The sequence below is a fragment of the Haliotis rubra genome, unplaced genomic scaffold, assembly GCF_003918875.1.
Source record: "Haliotis rubra isolate DU_JTF1 unplaced genomic scaffold, ASM391887v1 Scf599, whole genome shotgun sequence".
Taxonomy (NCBI): Eukaryota; Metazoa; Mollusca; class Gastropoda; order Lepetellida; family Haliotidae; genus Haliotis; species Haliotis rubra.
The window spans coordinates 139,078-159,986 of NW_025767300.1; the positions used below are offsets into that span (position 1 = coordinate 139,078).

Below are 20,909 nucleotides of genomic sequence, written 5' to 3' on the forward strand. Positions count from 1 at the left end.
ACGACGCCGCGTGTCAAAAAACGTTTAACTGAGTTTAAAACAATAGCAGAACAACTTCTAGCTTGGTTTTCTCACTGAGATGTAGAGCTACACACTTTCACGTTTCGTATTAAATTTCGATTTTACCCCGACCATTTTCACGTGCACATCATGAAAAACGCCTTCTCGATATTGGCGTTTTCGCACGAAATTCATAACACGTTGTGAATGGAATAGTCGCACGCGTGCATGTATGTATGTATGTATGTATGTATAAATAAAACCATATGCAGACATGCGCATAATATTTGGGATTATATTAAATGAATATTTGCGGTTATATTTTTGTGGCGAAGACTGCAGGCACGTCTTTTCATAAACATATCTACATTCATGATTCCTAACTTATTTTGTTCAACCTAATATATAATTCATCTTCAGCAACCCATGCATGTCGTAAAGGGCTACGTAGATTGGGTGGCCAGCTTCGTTTAAATGTTGTCGCTTCCTAATTGCGTAGATCGATGCTCGTGGTGCCAATCACTGGATTGTCCGTGCCAGATTAGATTATTAACAGATCGTTGTCAGATGCTTGGAATATTGCTGAGCGCGGCGCTAAACAAGCAATTAAACACCTGAACATACAGTGCAGACCACATTAACAACATATACCAGTATACTTTACGTATTACAACCCATATACATGGATGTCAACATACGGTATACAGCACAGAAGCACATGCATACATATAGTATACTTTCCTTCACAGTGTTAAGGTATATACGATAATATTTTCGGACTTGTCATAAAGATGTGCAATAAGTTGGTGAAATACAGACTATCTTAGTGTATCAGTTGTCCCTAACCTATATGGCAAAGTTATTCCAGATATTTACAAGTAATAAGAAGGTATATTCACATCGCGCCGTATCCATGTAGCGCCTGGTGCACACTCGTGTTGTTTACCTCACTGACGTCACATAGGCGGATCCAGGAATTTTAGTATAGGACCTCACGTTACTCGAAAATGCGCTCTGGTTGTGTTTTCATCATACAGTTGTATTATATCTTCTAAGATTGTGCATTCCTTTTCACATATATATACAGCTAATAGTAAATAATATTAAAACGGTGATTATGTAGAGACACTTCCGTTGGGAATTTACAAATTTATTTCTCGAATTTTATCCTGAAATTACTGCTCATGTTTGTTCGTTCGCGGGAATATTACACGTATTTTGCTGGCATCGGCCTGGCGCTTAATAAATTTAACACGATTGATTCCCCTATTATTCTCAGGGGAGATAATCGCACGAAATAACCGGAAACTGTGAAAACAAGAGCCTCTCTTTCGGTCAGCGGTAGAAAGACGGCCGCCATATTGTGCCGAAATTCCTGAGAAATGTATCAAACAAATTTGCTTTTACTGGCCTAAATCATCGTTTCTGGTTTTCTGAACTGGGAGAAAATAACTTAAAACAAATGTGACGTTCTCAAGAAGGTCTACCGCTTTCCTCTATGTGTTATATGAAACAGTGCAGTCGGCAAAGGTAAGACTGCATGTGCCTATACGGACTTGTGAGAAAGCATTTTACGCGGTGCTGTCATAAATTTGTCGGTTCATTGTTTCGCGGTATTCCTGTATTGTTGAAGTGGATATGTGACCGTCGTTGAATAATCGACTTCTCTGTGAACCTAAGCTTTGTTACACATTTCAGGAAATCTTGATTAGCAGTAAGCTATCCTTCGCCGGTTCCCGAGCGTTTGGAAAGCTCTCGTTACTGGAGCTGGGGGAACACGTTGTGGCTACAGACGCGGCATTCATAGGTGTGAGAGAATGCCGCTCCCGAGCCGAGCCAGAGTGTATGCAGATATCAACACTCACAAACCAAGAGAATATTGGGATTATGAATCTCATGTTGTAGAATGGGGGTAAGTTTAATCTGGTTCAAGTAACCTGATATCACTCAGTTATAACACTACGTGCATGGACATATATTTATGAAGTATTTCTGTGCCAGAAGATGTTTTGTCAATGACAGAATATGTGATGGACATGGGTTCCAACTTGTCAGATAATCCTATAAAATATGTAAATGTTTTCTTGAAATGGGTAAAGACAACTTCCAAATAAACACCAGGTTCATTCCTAATATCTGGTACTCTGCAATATCAAAACAAGAGTAACCAAGGATGTACCTCCATGTTAACAGAATCTGTGGCACCAAAGTAAATGCATGTTTACATTATGATTTCAGTAAACACCCATATTTGCTAACAATACATAATACCTACCTTTTCATAAAAAATCATTTGCACATTTGTCCTTTTTGCAACAGAGGTACTGGCTGCCAGACAGTTATCACCATATTTTATGGTTATGCTGCCACCACATGTAGTCTTAGAGTGCCATTGAAACTTTCCATCTTTCTCAGTTTTTCTAATTTTCCTCAGGCTGTCACCATGCCGAAACCTTCTGTGTAATACTGAGTCATAGCAAAGTATACCAATGTTATAAAATACTAAAAAAATGAATGCATTACATGAATCTGTTTGAAAAATACTGGTATATTTCATTTTTGCCAAATTATGTACATCTTCATTGTTTTAAAAGTATTCATAACATATGTCCATTACAAGGAATAAATTTTTGAAATTAGCTGCTGTGATAAAAAGACTAAACAGCGACCAGTTTCTGATATGTAGTGTAGTATTAATACATAAACATCCAACAAAATCGGAATTTGTCAATATTGTCCAAAGGAAGTTTGGTTTTATTCAGGTTCATAACCTAATGACAGATGATAAAATTGTTTGTAATATATTGTCATATGTATAGCAATGCATTAAACATTTTTGCAAATATTGCAATACAGCACATGATCTCTAAATGCAAAATCACATGTAATTTACTGGCAGGCAGCAGTATTTCTCAGTACAGCAGAGACTGACTCCATCTATTTAAAATCACCAAAACTGACCACTTTTTCTTATAGTTTTACCAAACATGTAATAAGAATAAACTTTGATTTTTAAATATTTGATAACTAACATGTGAAATCAGGTAATTACGGCTTGCTGGTGAGTAGACATAGGGTTTAACAATGCAATAGTAAGAAATGTGTTCCTTCCCACAAGCAGAAAGTACTAGGTGCAAAGGTTTGTTTACATCTATATAGAAGTTAGAAATACATACAATTCATTACAGTATATGTATATTGGTCTGATAACAAGTGATTAATAACAAACTGTTTATGAACTAGCTTGTCGGTTCTTTAGTATTTCCTGTTTGGCTATAGATAACAGAATCTGCACAGTGCCCTTAAGTTTATATTTCTCCCCTTCAATATCCCATCTTTGCTATCTGGAATTTTAAAACAAATGATTCAGGGTTCTGATTCACCTGCACAAAGGAACAGGATAGGAACAGGATAGGAAATTGTCTCGTATAAAACGCCGGAAATAGCAATCAGCTGTGCAGTGTGCACATTCCGCTACCAGTGATTTAGTTAAAACGTACCAATGTTATAACGAGATGAATTCTGATGCAGTGATCTTAAGAATATAGTATCTGAAATTATTATTAAATAACAAGAAATATATGCTAGTACTGTGACATTTTAATTGCAGGTTTTGCTCTATAAATGTGAAATATTTATAATCATAACTAAGGTTATGTGACAACTTTCTGGTGTATTGCTGGATAGTTTTTATGCATGGAACAATTTGACATGTCACTGATGTGGTTTCAAGCGATCTTGCTATTTCCACCTTGAAAACAGTTTCTTGACATGTGATCGTCCAGGTTCACTAAATATGACCTTTGGCAAAACAAAATATGTACGCGTATCCATTTTCTGTCAACTACACTTCATTTCGAGACATGAGTAGACGCAATATGCTAGTGATTGCTGTGAATAATGCGGGACAAAGTTATTAATTATTTGGGTGGGTGGGGTGGGGAATACATAATTTCACTGCAATTAATGTAAACATTCTGTTTTAACATTGCGAGTAAAATTTATGTCTTGTTGTTGATACCAACAGTGACCATTATGATATTCAAAATAAAACAAACACAAGATTCCCACGTTAGGAGGGGCCAGTAAAATCTTTATTAGATACTATTCTCACCAAACATACTTACGTTTTACATCCAAGATTACCGGTAACTGCCAGTTGTCTTGTGATCTGAGTTGGCCGCGATTAGGACCCCATCGTGGTAGGTATGAAACATACCATTTTGACACTGATTTTAAGGGTCAAGTTAGGGGATCGACTTATCTATGAGCTTGGCTTATCTACAGTAATATACAGTAGTATATCCAAGATAGGCAGGATAATATCAAATTTGACTAATGTGATCACTGGTCATTGTAATGATAAATAAACACTGTCAACTTGGTCAATACATGTAAAAAAAATACTTTTGTTACTGTTACAATGAATATTGTGAGCAACATATCGATTGCCGACTTGTTATAGTATTCGTATAAAACTAATTTTTGGTTCATTACCCTGTATTCCTGATATGTATCGTATTCACCTCATAGTGGATTCATTGCAGCCCTAATGGACATGCATCTTAAGTCAGTATTTGACTATATATATGTGCAGGTGTGTTGTGGGGGGAAAAAATCCCTCTCCATGTTTAATAATTGATTTGTCATTACACAAAAAATACCTTCTTAGTCCTTGTCAATGACAGATTGTGATGGAAACTTAAATGTACTTTCATCAAACTAATCATGCTAATATTTCATATGGCTTCAGGTAAACTTACAGTAAATCAAAAACATTGCAAATTTTGCAATGAAACATTACTAGACATCATGATTTAAGATTTCTCTTGTACTTTTATTCTTTTGTATGCAGAAAAAATCTTAGATGCAGAAATTTTGATTGTCACATAACAATAAAAATCTTTATACCTATGAGGGCGAACATATCGGGGTTCATATTTTTCATATGATGCCCTAGGGCAAACATCACTTTGTCATGGTGACGTGACGTCATGAACAAGGCTATGACGTCACGTTTCTTCAGTGACGTTGCGTTCTACATGTGGCACAGTGGGTAGCCAGCCTATGTTTGAAAGTAGATTTGGATTTATTTTCCTCAATTTGACGACTTCGGTAATAAACAGAATATTATATTCGTGCCCATATCATACTATGTTTACGACACTCGTGCCTAAATATCAGCATATCCCTCGCTCTCGCTCGGGAAATACCAACATTTAGGCACTTGTGTCGTAAACATAGTATGACATTGGCACTCATATAATATCCGGGGCGGTGGGGTAGTCTAGTGGTTAAAGCGTTGGCTCGTCACGCTGAAGACCCGGGTTTGAATCCCCACATGGGTACAATGAGTGAAGCCCATTTCTGTTGTCCCCCGCCGTGATATTGCTGGAATATTGCTAAAAACAGCGTAAAACCAAACTCAGTCAGTCATATAATATCCTCTATTTATAAATAGCAAACAACTACAACAGTTTCTCTGTGTTTTACCATGTCTTTCAATGATTTATTGTGAAAAAATATCTAATTTAATGCCTAAAGGAATCAATGATCAGACGATAAAATGTTTCTAACTATTATGACACCAGAAGTAATAGTTTTATGAGTGACGTTACTATCCATGTTTAAAATAATGAAAAAGATAGCACTTGGTATATTATGAGTTACATGTTATGAATATATCAGTTTGATATATAACAAAAACAATACACCATTGCGACTAGTACTTTTCATTTATGATGTATGTTTCTGTAACAAGCAAGGTTGACTCAAGGTTTCCGTAAAAAAACAAACCAATGTGGTGATGTGATCTGTCCATTAGGTTGGTGCAATTGACACTGGATCACTGAATTTAATGTGTCATTGGATCTTGGATGGTTTGCTCTTCAGTATTTTTATCCAGAAGGACAGTTTGTTTTGTTATCTTCTCTGTTACCTGTTCCCTGTTCCATTCATCATGAACTTTTTATGTTTAAAACAATTTTTTCTGAATTTGAAACTTCACAAGCATGATCCCAGCTATGGTGTTTATAATAAGTTCATGTAGAAATTCGATCCAGTGTTATACGCAAGTGTCAACGTAGCCATCTCCCCTGTACCTCTGAGTTTTGTAAAACTGAAATTTCATATACAGTGGAAGCTGCCTAAACCGGCACTCACCGGGACTGAAGAAATAGACGGATTAGACAGCGCCGATTACTGTGTAAACACATATTCGGGCGGCTCATTTTGTGCCGAGATCTGGAATTGACAGCTGCCGGATTGTAGAGCTTTTAAATGATGATAAATGTACTAGCCACGGACAGGACTGAAATTTTATGCCGGTGTTGACAACTTGCCGGTTTTGACAGCTTCTACTGTATTAAATTCTTTACAGTGTAATTTTAGAATGCGTTCGCATAATTCTTATGTGTTTTGACTACAAGTTTTGGCTTAGTGTACCATGGAAATTGCCAATTGTGTCATTACTGTGATGAATGTTGATATATCAAACCCTCTTAACCAGGAGTTTAAGAGTTAAAGATGCCACATCTGATGAATCCTGAGCAAACAACCCCATGAAATGAATGATGCACATAATTTTGGCCAGTCAGATGTGAACTTATTATTCAACAATTTGGCTGGTCAGTTGGCAGCCTCACTTTCTCTTCAGTATGTTCTGGATAAGTCGTATGTGTACTTTAAAAACTGATAGGTACAATTGTAATTGTATGTAATTAATCTCCTCTTTTTAAAATACTAGTAACTGTTGTTTGTTTCATGAAATATTGATGATATTGGAAAATGAACCGCATGTAGTAATCAGATGTCTCAAATTGTCACCACCAAGGACTTATTTTATAGAAAATATTCAATTCAATTGAAGGTAAGTAGAGTTGATAAGTTACTTTGAAGACAAGGTTGAAGATTTTTACAGCCACTCTCCTTATGTTCTCAAGGATAGGCAGGCAGTGATTCAAAAGAATTGTCATTTTCAATTTCCATTACTTTGCAATGAGTATGAGTGATTTTGGATTGAAATCTCGCCTACAATATATGAAAACAGTATCATTCTTGACCAAAAAAACCTAATATTGAAATGGTACTTGAGGTAAATCTACATTGTGAAAGACATCAATTCCTCAACCATCATCAATCTATCACTATATGAACTGGTTCCTAAAGAAATATAAAAGAGAAGTAAATGATTTAATCTTTTTACTTTATCTTTCTGGAGGAATTTTGAGTTCCAGTAGAGTTGTGATCAGAAATTATTTGTGTCAGTTTTCAATTATGAGAGACCAGTTTTGATATGTTTAATCTTTTTTAACAGTAATCAAGATGACTACCAAATTGTACGTAAACTGGGACGAGGGAAGTACAGTGAGGTGTTTGAAGCTATCAACATCACAAACAATGAGAAGTGTGTGATAAAAATTCTCAAAGTAAGTAATAACTTAGATTTCATTTGGATGTCTGTAGACAACAGTTGAACCAGTGTAACCCACTTTGATGCTGCTGTAAAGAGTTTTTGATCTTTTAGTTGAATGTTGTATCAACTGTTGTTATTGTTATGACCTGTGAAGATCCAGGTTGAGATTGATGTTCAGCAACCCAATTCAGTAAGGGACAACCAACAGGATAGGGGTGGTCAGGCTCTCAGACTTGGTAGACACATGCCGTCTATCCCAATTGTATAGATTGATGCTTATGATGTCAATCATATCATTGTCTGGTCCAGACCTGATCATTTATAACCCATGAAGGTCCAGGTTAGAATATTGATCTTCAGTAACCCATGCTTGTCTTCAGAGGCGACTAACTGGATCGGGTGGTCAGGATCACTGACTTGGTTGACACATGTCATCAGTTCCCATTTGCGCAGATCGATGCTCATACTGTTGATCACTGGATTGGCTGGTCCAGACTCGATTATTTACAGACCACCGCCATATAGCTGGAATATTGCTGAGTGCGGCATAAAACTAAACTCACTCACTCACTCACTCACCTGATTATTTATAGACCTCTGTCACATAGCTGGAAAATTGCTGAATGCAGCATTACACAACAATCAAGCAATGTAATTAATTTTTCACAGGGGTCCTTCAATTCTAAGGCTACCAAATGACGGTTGCATGCTTCTCTTGACTGATATTTTAATACTGACTTCATGTTTTGCTATGTTTAATGTTTTCATTAGAAAAAATGTGTTTTGTGGATCAAACAAAGAAGTATTTTATGTTCCTCATATTTCAGAGTGACATGACATACAATTACCATGTTGTACTTATTCATGCAAGTATCATTCAATACAAATTTCTTTTATAATTTCAGCCTGTGAAGAAAAAGAAAATCAAAAGAGAAATTAAGATTTTAGAGAACTTGAGAGGAGGAACAAATATTATCACTCTCCTAGCTATTGTCAAAGACCCTGTGGTGAGTTTTTAGTATAAAACAAATTGATAATGTGCATCATTATTGTTTTACTGCTTTGGAGTCCCAAACACTAAGAAATGTTTGTGGACTTACAGGTTAAGTAATTTGAAACAGTTGGGGCTTCACCAGTCAACCAGAAGCTCTTACTTTCATGACACTGAATTCCCAGAGACTCTGAGATAATAGATGTAGCCTACATTTATCAATGAAAATATCAGCTTGTAAAACATTGTTACTACATGTCTTACACAATTTGAAAGGTCTAATCCTAATAATATAACTTATATTTTTATCACATTAATCAAATAATACAACCACAACTTAAACTAAGTTTATTTTTAATGAAATTGCAAGCTTACACATTCATAAGTTCCAGATAGATAAACCATTGAGGAAGCAGAAACCCCTTTGAATATACCTATTTCTTTTATGTTTTTATGTTTATGTAATCAAAAACTTATTACTAAAGTTTTTTAATAAAATGTATGGTCGCCTGTTTCCCGATAACAGTGGCTTTCTGTTCCCTAACATGAGGCAACACCCGGAAATACCTCTGCTTTCAAAGCTTTGTATAAATGACACTCGAGAAGATTTGTTTGAAGTTGGGTATTGGTCAAAAGCTCTGAACATCAATAATATCATCCCAACCTTGCCAGGAGTATTTTCACAGTTGTAGCAAGCGATTTTATTGGATAAAGATTGCTTTTCTTTTCTTTTCTTTTTTTCCCCTCAATCTTTTATAAGGATCATGATTGGTCTAAATCAAGCATGTGACCTAAGGCAGCCAATCACATTACTGCAATGGATACCATCTGCATGTACAATAACTTTCACTTTTAGATCTAAGTTTGTGGTTAAATTGTGTTATTCTGAATGTGGTAATCAGGAGACTGCTACTAATAGTTAAAGTATTGAACCTCTTGGACATATTGTATTATGTTCAGTGTTTCCGTTCTCCGGTATATACCTGAAAATCGCAGGGGTGGAAATAACTTTAAAATTGCTAGTGTACTCCGGTACATTGGCACGTGTAAAATAACTTGCCCTGATCATTTGTCCACTATACCGGACGTTTTCTTGTTGATTCTTTAAGTAAACAACATAATTAACATTAGAAAGTCAACTGGACACCGGTACAGTGTGATATACAAATTTGCTAGCCCGACAGAAAAACACTAGAGTGAAATTGTGTGCTGACACCCAGGCACTTTAAAATGATACTTACAGTATGGTAATAGGATATGACCGGCAAATTTCATTCATGACTGGTAAAAGTTTAAGTCGCCAGACACAGTGTCCCGAATTAAATCAGTGGTTGCATATATTTCCATATTTAAACAGGGCAGTGGGGTAGGTACAATGTGTAAAGCCGAAGACCGGGTTCGATTCCCCACATGGGTACAATGTGTAAAGCCCATTCTGGTGTCCCCCGTCGTGATATTGCTGGAATATTGCTAAAAGCGGCGTAAAACTAAACTCACTCACTCCATATTTAAACATAAACCTATATATAAGTTTGGCTACTTGTTGATTATGTAGACCCCATTTCATTTCAATTCAAGTCATGGACATTCTGAGTATTGTCATGCTTACCCTTTTTGTTGTTTCATTGCAGTCCAGAACACCAGCTCTTATATTTGAACATGTGAACAACACAGATTTCAAGGTAATGTCTTCTCATATTCTTTTCAAATGGGCAAATTTGAAAACTTGCATGAAATTCACGAAGCACCAGGCTTGTGTTGAAACGTTATAAGATAAGAAAGTTACTTTCATCAGTAACTATTGATTGGTGGATTTTGTACCCCCAAAATCCCCAACAATTTGGTCGCATATGCCATTGCCTGATAGGATACTTTTGGTTTAGTCACAACCATACACTTGTTTATGACTATTTGAAGGTGTTATTGAATTTGTGTTGGCACTAAGTAAGGATTTTCTTTTACTTTTCAGCAATTGTACCAGACGTTCACAGACTATGATATAAGGTTCTATTTATATGAATTGTTAAAGGTAAGTTAATATTTTTACATCGTTGTAAATTTTGGCAGGTGATAGAGGTACCGGTAATGTTGGAAATCTTCCAATCAGCGTTGTGAATTCCTTGATATTTGTTGTGAAGTATCTTTAGTGATATGAAGTGTGTATTGTGACCCAGCAGGAAAGCAATAACATGCAAAATGTGCCCTTGTTTATGAGGATAAACCATTTGTTTGATCATGTTTTGATGGAAATGTAGCTATTGTTATGCTCTTGCCTTCCAGTGTAAAATAATAATTGATTATTTGTTTTGCTTCAGGCCCTTGATTACTGCCACAGTATGGGGATCATGCATCGAGATGTGAAACCTCACAATGTCATGATAGATCATGAAAACAGAAAGGTAAGAGCCAACACCATTACCATAGAAGTTTGCTTTCTCCTATCCTTTTGACTTCCAGCTAATTGATTTTGAGTTAATGCTAACTGTACTAGATATATGTTTGATCTTACTAATTTGATCCGGTTTTGATTGATGTAGCTGTACTTTTGCAAGATGATTATTTGACAGTGAGTTATTTTTGTGCTGACATACCCTCTTGCTATTTCAGCTACGCCTTATAGATTGGGGCCTAGCTGAGTTCTACCACCCAGGAATGGAGTACAATGTACGAGTAGCCTCTCGATATTTCAAAGGTCCAGAATTGTTGTTAGATTATCAGGTATGTACTGATGCTTTTCTAATACACACATCAGGGATTTGAAACAGGTCAGAAATCCAGTCAGAATGTATGTTATAGTTACAGTTGCTGGTGTAATTTCCTCAAAAACAAAGACTGGAAATAGTGTAACACAAAGCTTGTATAAGCTGACTTAACTTGGGGCTGGGTATGTTGCTTACTGTAGTTTAAGCAACACTGAGGATAGGCAGTACCTTGCCAAGTTATGCAGACTTACTGGTTGACAAGATGAAAACGGAAATTGATTTAGTTAAAGTTCAGCCGTCAGACAAGGGGATTTACACATTTTGTGTCCATTATAGTGGCAGTGTTCAATCTGTGGTGAAAAATGATAGTTGTGTGCAGTGGTGCCAGTAATCATTTTGTTCACCCCACATATGAAGTCACAACACATTATGTTTGTTTGTTTTTTAGATGTATGACTACTCTCTAGACATGTGGAGCCTAGGGTGTATGTTTGCCAGTATGATCTTCAGAAAAGAACCTTTCTTTCATGGTCATGACAATTATGATCAGGTGAGCGTTTTCATGTTACCATTAGCTTAGGAGGCAAGAACACTGTCTTTTCCACAATGATACAACATGCTGTGGAAAAATTTATATCCATTTTGAAATGTAAGTTTGAATTTCAAGACATCTCTTTTACCTTGTAGGTGGAATATATTTGATCATTTGAGAAATTAAATAATAATAAAGGCCAGTTTGGTGCCTGGTTGTCATGGTGAGTGGATAAAAAAAAATTAGTTTCTAATTCAGTATGTTCACAACAATTCATGTAGCAATTTTAGTTGTTTAAATATCCATGATATTTATGACTTCCTGTTTAATGCTTCTTTGTTCAGTTAGTGTTTTAAGATGTCATTAATAACTCTTTACAAATAGGTATCTGGTATGCAGACAAATCATACATTATGAAAATACCCTGCACTTAATTTCCACTAATGCTTCTGTACTTGACCTATGATTTTGTTTGTTTATTTGCAGTTGGTGAGAATTGCAAAGGTTTTAGGAACAGATGACTTGTATGCATATATTGAAAAGTACCAGGTAGAATTAGACCCAAGGTTTAACGATATTCTGGGAAGGTAAGTTGTTTAACATGTGCTTTGTCATACCACTACATGGTGTGATAGCTCATGCCAGACAGTAACCTGAATACAGTCAAGTCTCGTTAATCCGACAATCGGCTTTATCCGACACTTTTGTTGGTAACAAATGGAATCTCGTTAATCCGACAGTCCCGCGTTCTGACTCCGACAGCCCAAATTACAACCGACTGTCGTAATCACTTAGTAATTAGTCCTGTTAATCCGACATTGAGATTAGCAACGCATGTGATCAATTACCCGTGAATACACTGCCACGTGTCACTGAAGATGTTATGATACACGAGGAGCAATGAGGATTATGAACACAAATTCTGCCATCTGATGAACATCGTATAACTGCCGTAAAACTGGAAGTCAAGTCTTTTGATAGCTTCCCGAGGAAGCAGACGTTTGGTCATTTTATTGTTTAGACCCATGTTTAAATGCAAGCATTGATGAAGATTTCGTAAATGTTTAATGAAAATATGAATTGGTTTTGAAAACAATGAATACTTCTCAAGAATATTTATTAACATGTGATCGAAACAATCAGTTTGAATGGCTGACAAGACTCAACAAAATGCCTGCTTCCCCGCTCGTGTTCGCTTCATGAAAACATTTTGTATTTGCGAAAGACTCAGTACTCATCGAATTCACGAACAATGTTGGAAATAGATAGATTGATCGATACTCTGATTTCTGCATCGAAGTCGACACGTAGATCTGGAGTTCTACTTTCTCAGTTTTCACACACACAAATATCTTGACGTACGTATTGTTTAGCTGTACAACGTGTGATCTAAAGTCAATAATCGATTATGGCTTAAGAGGTCGATTCCCACCACCAATTACACACACACTTAATATGAATCATGATAGTCCTGTTTTTGACCATGAACGTGATCTGTACTCAGAATTTGATAATCCGACATTCTTGTTAATCCGACATTCTCTTTAATCCGACATTTGCTGTGCAACGGACGATGTCGGATTAACAAGACTTGACTGTATGTTGGCCTTAAGTATTCCTTCCCTACTGAGTGTATTCAGTGCTCCTCTTGACTTAATTGATTTTTTAGTTTCATGATGCTTGTTGCAAAATTACTGTTTTGTGATTATAGAAGAAAAAAAATGAAATATTATGTGTAAAGCTCTTTCAAAATCTCACTGAACCTACATAAATATAAATTTGCATGCATATAGGACATCTTTCCCTCTTCTATGAAATGTCCTTGAGGCCTGTGTTGGTGTATTTCTGTATTTATCTTGCAAAAAAAATAGTGTTCATTCCATTTGCAGGCATTCAAGGAAACGATGGGAGAGGTTTGTCCACAGTGAAAACCAACATTTAGTTAGTCCTGAAGCTTTGGACTTCCTAGACAAGTTGTTGCGCTACGACCATCAAGAGAGGCTTACAGCTAGAGAAGCCATGGATCATCCATACTTTTGTAAGTTTCATCCCTAATTCTCATCCAGCGCAGTAGCAGGTCTTAGATATAGCAAACTATCATAATCATGATAATACACTCCAACATGAACAGACATTGTTAATGATATCAGAAGTCAGTGCTGTTTGGCAGCTGTTATAGTGGTGATTCATCCTAGTCTTTTATATGGGGCTTGTTTAAGTTAACAATGCAATTGTAAATTTAGGAGTTTAAGATTAAAATCAGAATAGATACCCAGCAACATATTTTTGAACTAGGTCGTAGGGCCATTATGTATTGATAACAGTGACTCACTCTGTTGGTATATATGTGTTTCAGATCCTATAGTAAAGGAACAGGGTAGAATGTCCTCCATGTCAGGCCACACTTCTCCCACACCAGTGTCAAATGCGGCAACGATCGGAGGTAGACTGTGTTCCCCGCTCTTGAACACAACATATTCATGCACTTGAGCAGTTCACCCTTCTACAATCATTGTCTCGTAACATGGTGCTCAAGGCTTGACAGTCTGGCTTTCTTCAACATGTCTCTGGCTCTTTGACCATGTTTTCAAAAATGTGCATCTAGTCACATCACTTACCAGAATGATGTGTTGGGAAAGGAGAAATTTACCTTCAGAAAAATGTTTGCAGATATGATCAGACACATATAAATGAAACTTGTGTGGCAGATCTGAAGACCGTTTTTGAAAGACAATGTTTCATTTTATATACATTTTTCAGTTTAGTTTACTAAATAATATTGAATGAAGTTTGGAAATAATTGCCCAACATTACTCTTTTTTGCCATATGAAGCATGGAAAGATTGCCATTGTATTCCAACCCAGTCAAAAAGTGCTATGTTAAGTTGATGGATGTTGTGTCCTTATCAGAGCTGAGATGGTGTACAGCATTAGTGTATATACTGGCATGTATGTTGAAGGCTGCATCGATTCCATTGTTGTGATGGTTATGTAACTATGAAGTTTACAACTTTGATGATAGTTATATCAGCTGTCTGTGAAATTATGATGTATCCACAGTTCTGCAACTGGATGTACTCAAGTATCATGCCACAACGCTTTTTTGTACTACAACACATAGCAGGAGTAATTATCTGTGATCCGTAGTCATTCAACAGTTACGATGCAAAGTCTGTTAGAGCTACTTAATACACATTGTGCTCCACCAGAATGAAATATCTTGTGTTTTGATGAAGTGCTTCAACTGATGGCATTCATTTTGAAGATGTCATATAATGTATGGAGTTGTCATGATTGGAGTCAATATTTGTACATTGCTTACGGTACTTTAAATGCCGTAAGAGTGAGATTACAGTTGGTCCACCACAAGGTCCCTTGATGCTAGTCGTGTCTACATGTACAGATATCATTAACACTTAGAATAGTCAATGATGTAACAATGTGTGTCAACGAGTGGCTTCTCCAGGATGACAGGTTTGTTGCTTCGTCAGATCAGGCAGTTGTGTGTGCGTGTGTGTGACATGCTTGTAAATTGCTTGTAAATGAATTAATGGACACAGCAGGAGGTTGGGAAGGTGATATAAGTTGCTCCAGTGATGCTTGCTCTGATGGCTTGTCAACCTTGCTAAGTGTTTGTACTGTCCTTTCACTATTGGCTGTCTTTAGTTCTGTCTGTCCAAGCCTTGAGCAGACTATCGAGCATACATCCATTTTCATGCTACCTTCACATACACACAATTTGAAACTCATCAGTAGGAATAGAATTGCAGTAGCTTGCATATTTCAATGAATTATGATGCACTCATGTTAACATGCATGTTTGTCATGTGATTTTGAGAAAGCAGAGGCAGGAGAAAGTTTTCAACAGAATATTTACTGTGTACATGCTTTGATATTAGAATATTTCTTCTTCATTTTCTTTCGACCTGAATTTTAGTATCTTTAAATCATATTTTAAGATTAAAAATGTCTAGCTTGAGTTGTCAGTCCTGCATACTAACTTCTGCTTTCTCTGTTTATACATGTTGCTAAGTTGAGCTATGAGTAATTGACACAGGACTTTGCTATTTTTTGCTTCATTCCCCCACTTGAAATAGTTTCAATTATCTCATTTGAAATCATGTCAATATTACAGTGAGAACTGTAAATATGAAATCAAGTCATATATTTTTGTAATGACAAACTATTTTTATGTGTAAAGAATATATGTATTGAAGACATGATATTCATTTGTTATACTTAAAACTATGTCCAACAAAGCTGCAGAGATGGAACAGTTGTTTTATATCTATGAAATGCTTGGCCCTGCTTAATTCTGTATATTTTATTTTGTTAGATGTGTGGACAGAATATTTGCAATGGAGAATGGCTGAATTTTCACTGTCATATACTTAATAGAATGAAATTCCGCACACTAACAAAAGATCCTCCTTGATTACAGTTAACTATTCCATCAATTTTGTCCAGCCCCTAAGATAATGAATGCTATGCACATTGACAAATCTCATCTGAATACACATAACGAGGTGGTTGCAGTTGTGGAAAGGAGTATGTGTATTGAAGGAGATAATTGGTTTGCATGGCTCTTATTTTGTGATTCTCCCTTTTCGGAAACTGCCCTCTCCTCAACTGAAGATTTTTTTTTAAAAGCCCTGCCTATAAGAATTGGCAGTATTCCTGTGTATTATGGCAACATCTCTGCAGCTATGTTGGTGTGGGTAGCAGGCAAGTGAGTCCTGTTCTCATGTCAGTACTGCTTGGTGCCGTCTGGTACTGGCTGACTGGCATGTCTGTCTGTCTGTCTGTCTGCAGGTCCAGCAGTCAACAGCGGTGCTGTGGGTGTGTCCAGCTCACCGGTCATGACTCCCAGTATGTCGCCCCTCCCTAACACTGCTGCCACAGCGCAGACCTAGACTTCTGCAGCACCTGCCTGCCTGCCCGCCCGCCTGACTATCCCCACCCCTCTAGTACATGAAGAGGGACATCAGACTTTCCTATGGGGGTGGGGCTCTACCTGCCCACCCACTTGCTGCCACCTGTATTGAATTGGTAGGAGGGAGGGAGGGAGCAAGCCTGTGGGCCTACAAGAGCTTGCAGATGAATACGAAACTGACTGACTCAATTTGTGACTTGCACTGGGGCTTCATTCATAGGATGGATGGAAGATGGTTTAGTGAATTAAAAAAAGACTGTCACCGTGTCATCTCAGTTATTTCAGTAGTGCTGCATGCACTGTTAAGCAAACCTCATCATCTTTTGTCCTCCCTGATCGTCTCATAGACTGTAATGTATTTGTTGGTTAGTGGTTCTGCGTTCCCAGTGGACTCAAATTGTACTTAACTTATTTGTGAGTCTATATGATAACAAATGTGAGGCCACCACCATATTTTCTCCCAGACAATGAAGAATCATGCCATTCATTGGACTATTGTTAATTCATATTACAGAAAATTTGGGCAATTGATTTATGTTGGTATCCCCTCAGCTCTCATTGTATTAATTTGCATGATCGCATGAGATGTGTCCTCGGCAGATTGGTAAAGCAGTTGAAGTATTAGGGTGTGCCTGTTTGCCTGCCTGCCAGGCTTTTTGTGTTATTTCAGCACACCACTACATGCCTACAGTTGCTGGTGCTTCCATCTGCTGCAAGCCTGTCTGCCTGCCTGCCTGCCTGCCTGCCTGCTAGCCATGCAGCAGTGTTGAGTCTCATGGATCAGCATGTACAACTTCTGCTCCACAGTTGATGGTTATGCAACAGCCATTTGACATAACTAATACTTTATGTTGCAAATTGATGCTGCATTCCTGGCAATGTAGTGCTGATAACTGTCAACTTGTATCCTGCTGGCAAGTGTAGCACGTAACAAGGGTGTAACTGAATGATCTGTACTAATACATATACCTGGTCTAAGTCATTATTTAAGGTTGGCAGCTGTGATGGCTGTCGTCCCACTTGTGTAAGATATGGATATGACAAGTCTTCATCAAGTGACTTGTCAGTATATCAAAGCAGGGTATTAAAAACCTAAATGAATCCCATGTCAGTTGTATGCACAGTGAATAGTTGTTGGACTTGTACCTACAACGTAATTTTGTTGGTCACCTTGGTCATTCTGATAAGTTATTACATACTTTATTACCGGTACATATTTGTGTTTCTTCCACTTGCTTTTCAACCTTAAGTTAGTCTTATAAAGAGAAGCTTCTACAAGTGAATATTTGTGTCCACATAGAGTATGAGTGTTCATGAGTAAATAATTTACAGGCTGTCATTCCTAAGACATTGTAAGTTTATATGTAATGTACACATTAAAAACAGATTTATATATTATCCTTGCTTTTGTAATTGATTGTAAAAGTATGTCACTGTGGTTTGAAATAGCACAGACCATTGGAACCAGATCTCTCATTGCTTCTGTCATGATGGCCTTACCTCATATTCTTCCGTCTAAGTCAGTCATTGATATTACATGACTTGGCAGATATTTACATTTTCACTGTACCATAATGTAATCTCTCTTTCACAGCTGTATAGTATCAAGTTTTCAGGGAAAGGGATGATTGGAATCAAAGGTGGTGTGTCTACTGAATCAGTCAGGAATTCATGTTTAGCTCACCAGGCCAAAGACATTGTCTGGCATCCATTGATCATATTCAGTTTGTACACTTTCAAACAGAATGTAGATTTAACTGTCAAAGTTCATGACATGAAAGGGGTTTTATGTGTTACAATAAAATTTGTTTGAGAATAACGTATTAACTTATTTCACATGAAACCAGTTTGACACAACAATGAAAGCTTGACGCCACTAAATTACATTCAGGTTGAGGACAGTTTATAGTAATTCTGCATCCTGTTGATGTGCCTCCTGTTCAAGATAGGCTCTTTGGTGATCTTTTCAAATGCCTTTATGTATACTAGTTCAGATATTGTTTATCGTGCATATCATGTAGGGTATCTGTGATTGGCTTTGTTGAGAATGGCTTGTTTCACAGTGTAATACATAAGACAAGAATAAATATGAAGTATGTCACAAGGTAAGCTAAATGTAAATGCTCGTATTGAATGATTTGCTGTTTGGTCGTTAACATTAGACTAATGAATAAATGATGTATGTCACAAGGTAATCAGTGTTAGTGTTGAGCTATTGTTTGTGCTAACTGAAATTGTATGCTTTTATTCATTCATTTATTTATGTATGAGCTTACTTGAATCTTAAACAAAATTTGAGCAATAGACCCACAGGGTCTGTATTTGTCGAAGTCTAAATTCTCAATGCTTTAAGTTCTGAATACATTTAAACCCTTTGGTTCTGTGATTATCAGCAATATTGGAACTTGGTTAAAAGGGCCCAAGTATGTATAAGATACCGACCATGTATTTGCAGAGAAATCCTATGATTGTTTTGTAATTTATAGTCAATTATATTTTTAAATGCTAGAATGTTTTGTTTCACTAATTTTCATAGGTTTAGTTTTGTGATAAGAAATGGTTCTTCCAAATCGTAACCTGTGTCTGGAAATCAGTTTGTATGAGGTGTGTTTGGCATTTTGTTATCTTCATAACATCGCTGGGGTTGTCTAATGTCTCAAAGTCACCTTACTGTCCAAACCGTACATGACATATATAAATGCTACACTACCTTATGTTGTGAATCAAAAAAGGATCTCACATTGTAAAACTGTCGCATTTGACATTTGAAAGTCTCTTAACATTCTCATTCATCTGTGGCTCATCCTATTCCTGTCCAATGCTTAATAACCATTAGAAATATAAAAGTCAACATTTAGTTTCTGTTTTGTGTTAACAAGTTAGTAATGGCAGTTATTCTAAGTAACCATATCTTTCAATGGGGATTTGAAAGAAATACAAAATTACTATGGCAGTTTTGTTTACCTGGCAATGTTTTGCCCATAGCATTTAGGAAATCCCAAACTACCCAATGCCTTGCATCATTAATTTTCACAGCTGAACTAAACAATTCTGGGGATATTCAGTATAGAGACATCTTTACAGATTATTGGTTTTAATATACTCACAGTATTCTCAAAAGGGGCACCAGGGTTGTGACGATTCAATCAAAGATCAGTATACCAAAACTGTGATTTTTGTATATAAGTATATGAAACCCCAATAGTGAGTTAATATACTAAAAATAGAGTACACACAATTTGTTCATATGCCTATAGTTAATATGGCGTGAACACAACTATAGTCACATGATAAACTTAATTTTATTTGAGTAGTATATTTCCTTTAACCAGATAAGGAATAATATATTCCTAGAAAAATAGTTTCTTTGAAGGCATAAGAGAAGTTCAATTTTCACACTTCGAGCATTTACTTATTTGCTGTGAAATACTCAATAAAGGTGAATGCATTTTGGTTGGAGAAAGATTGTATGTTACTTTTGGAAAGCAAAATAGTCAAAGTTGGTTTCATGTGTCCTAATATCTGTCGGTGTGTGTACAGCTTTCGTTGGAATAGTGCCTCCCAAAACTACTAGCCAACGCTTTGCCAAATGGATTGGACAGCGTTCAGTCTCAACATTGAATAAATATATTTTTAACCGTCATTCTTTGTAGGCATTAAAAAATTATACTATTTTAATTAAATTTGTTGTAGCAGATCCTGCCCATGTGGGGTTTTCTTGTGACTTTTATCATGTACATCATATACATTGTGTGCTGAGGTTTGTATTTTCTTGCATTTATTTGATCGAAACCTGTATCATATTTTGTTCCTATCATGTTGTAAAATAATTAAGTGAGCAAGTTTTGTGGATTCACTTGAAGTTATTGTTGCAAAAATGGCATGTGACTGTTTTTGATTGTCTGCCCTGCCTATCCCCAGCAAGTTACAGTCAACTGTCTTTTCACTCAGTTTTCTATCGACAGAAAACCGCCTGGGCTAGCATTCTGTGGCTTGAGTGCGACTCCTCACACGACTCTTTGTGTATGATGTCACATCTGACCTTGAACTTGTGTCCCCCTAGCCACATGCTATGATGTGTGCTTGACAGACACGGCACCAAATACAACAGTCTGTTCCTTGTCTTTGTTCTCTCGGTTGCAAGTGGCTGGATGATGCCCATTGGTTGACTGAGGATCATGTGACTGCAGAATTGCTGGAAGCTCTTGACATAAACTTCGGACAACTTGGTGCACACAGCTGTTCAGCTGAGTGGAGTGATGATAAGAGTAGCTATTTTTGCAGTCAGATGGATTAATACATATGAAATAAAATGAATGACTTGCGAAAGAATATGT

At 36.7% G+C, this 20,909-nt stretch overlaps 1 protein-coding gene across 2 annotated transcripts; it reads left to right on the forward strand.

The window, feature by feature from the left end:
• The first annotated feature begins 1,322 nt into the window (after nucleotides 1-1,322).
• LOC124255229 (casein kinase II subunit alpha) lies at nucleotides 1,323-20,904 on the forward strand. Of its 2 annotated transcripts, none has more exons than XM_046689072.1 (13): nucleotides 1,323-1,530; nucleotides 1,699-1,912; nucleotides 7,316-7,427; nucleotides 8,320-8,421; nucleotides 10,037-10,087; nucleotides 10,375-10,434; nucleotides 10,721-10,804; nucleotides 11,013-11,123; nucleotides 11,556-11,657; nucleotides 12,126-12,226; nucleotides 13,529-13,677; nucleotides 13,996-14,082; nucleotides 16,452-20,904. In XM_046689072.1, the coding sequence occupies exons 2-13, from the start codon at nucleotides 1,818-1,820 to the stop codon at nucleotides 16,550-16,552; spliced, it is 1,155 nt and encodes a 384-aa protein (XP_046545028.1). In that variant the 5' UTR covers nucleotides 1,323-1,530; nucleotides 1,699-1,817; the 3' UTR covers nucleotides 16,553-20,904. The 2 variants fall into 2 exon arrangements, with proteins under 2 accessions (XP_046545028.1, XP_046545029.1); XM_046689073.1 differs by having other exon boundaries at nucleotides 20,538-20,904.
• The last annotated feature ends 5 nt before the right edge of the window (nucleotides 20,905-20,909 follow it).

What these genes read in the sequence shown, in the direction of transcription:
- LOC124255229 (XM_046689072.1), top strand. Translation starts at nt 1,818, where the DNA reads ATGCCGCTCCCGAGCCGAGCCAGAGTGTATGCAGATATCAACACTCAC. An exon ending in CTATTGTCAAAGACCCTGTG is followed by an intron (nt 8,422 to 10,036) that starts GTGAGTTTTTAG and finishes GTTTCATTGCAG; the next exon opens with TCCAGAACACCAGCTCTTAT. An exon ending in TAGATCATGAAAACAGAAAG is followed by an intron (nt 10,805 to 11,012) that starts GTAAGAGCCAAC and finishes TTGCTATTTCAG; the next exon opens with CTACGCCTTATAGATTGGGG.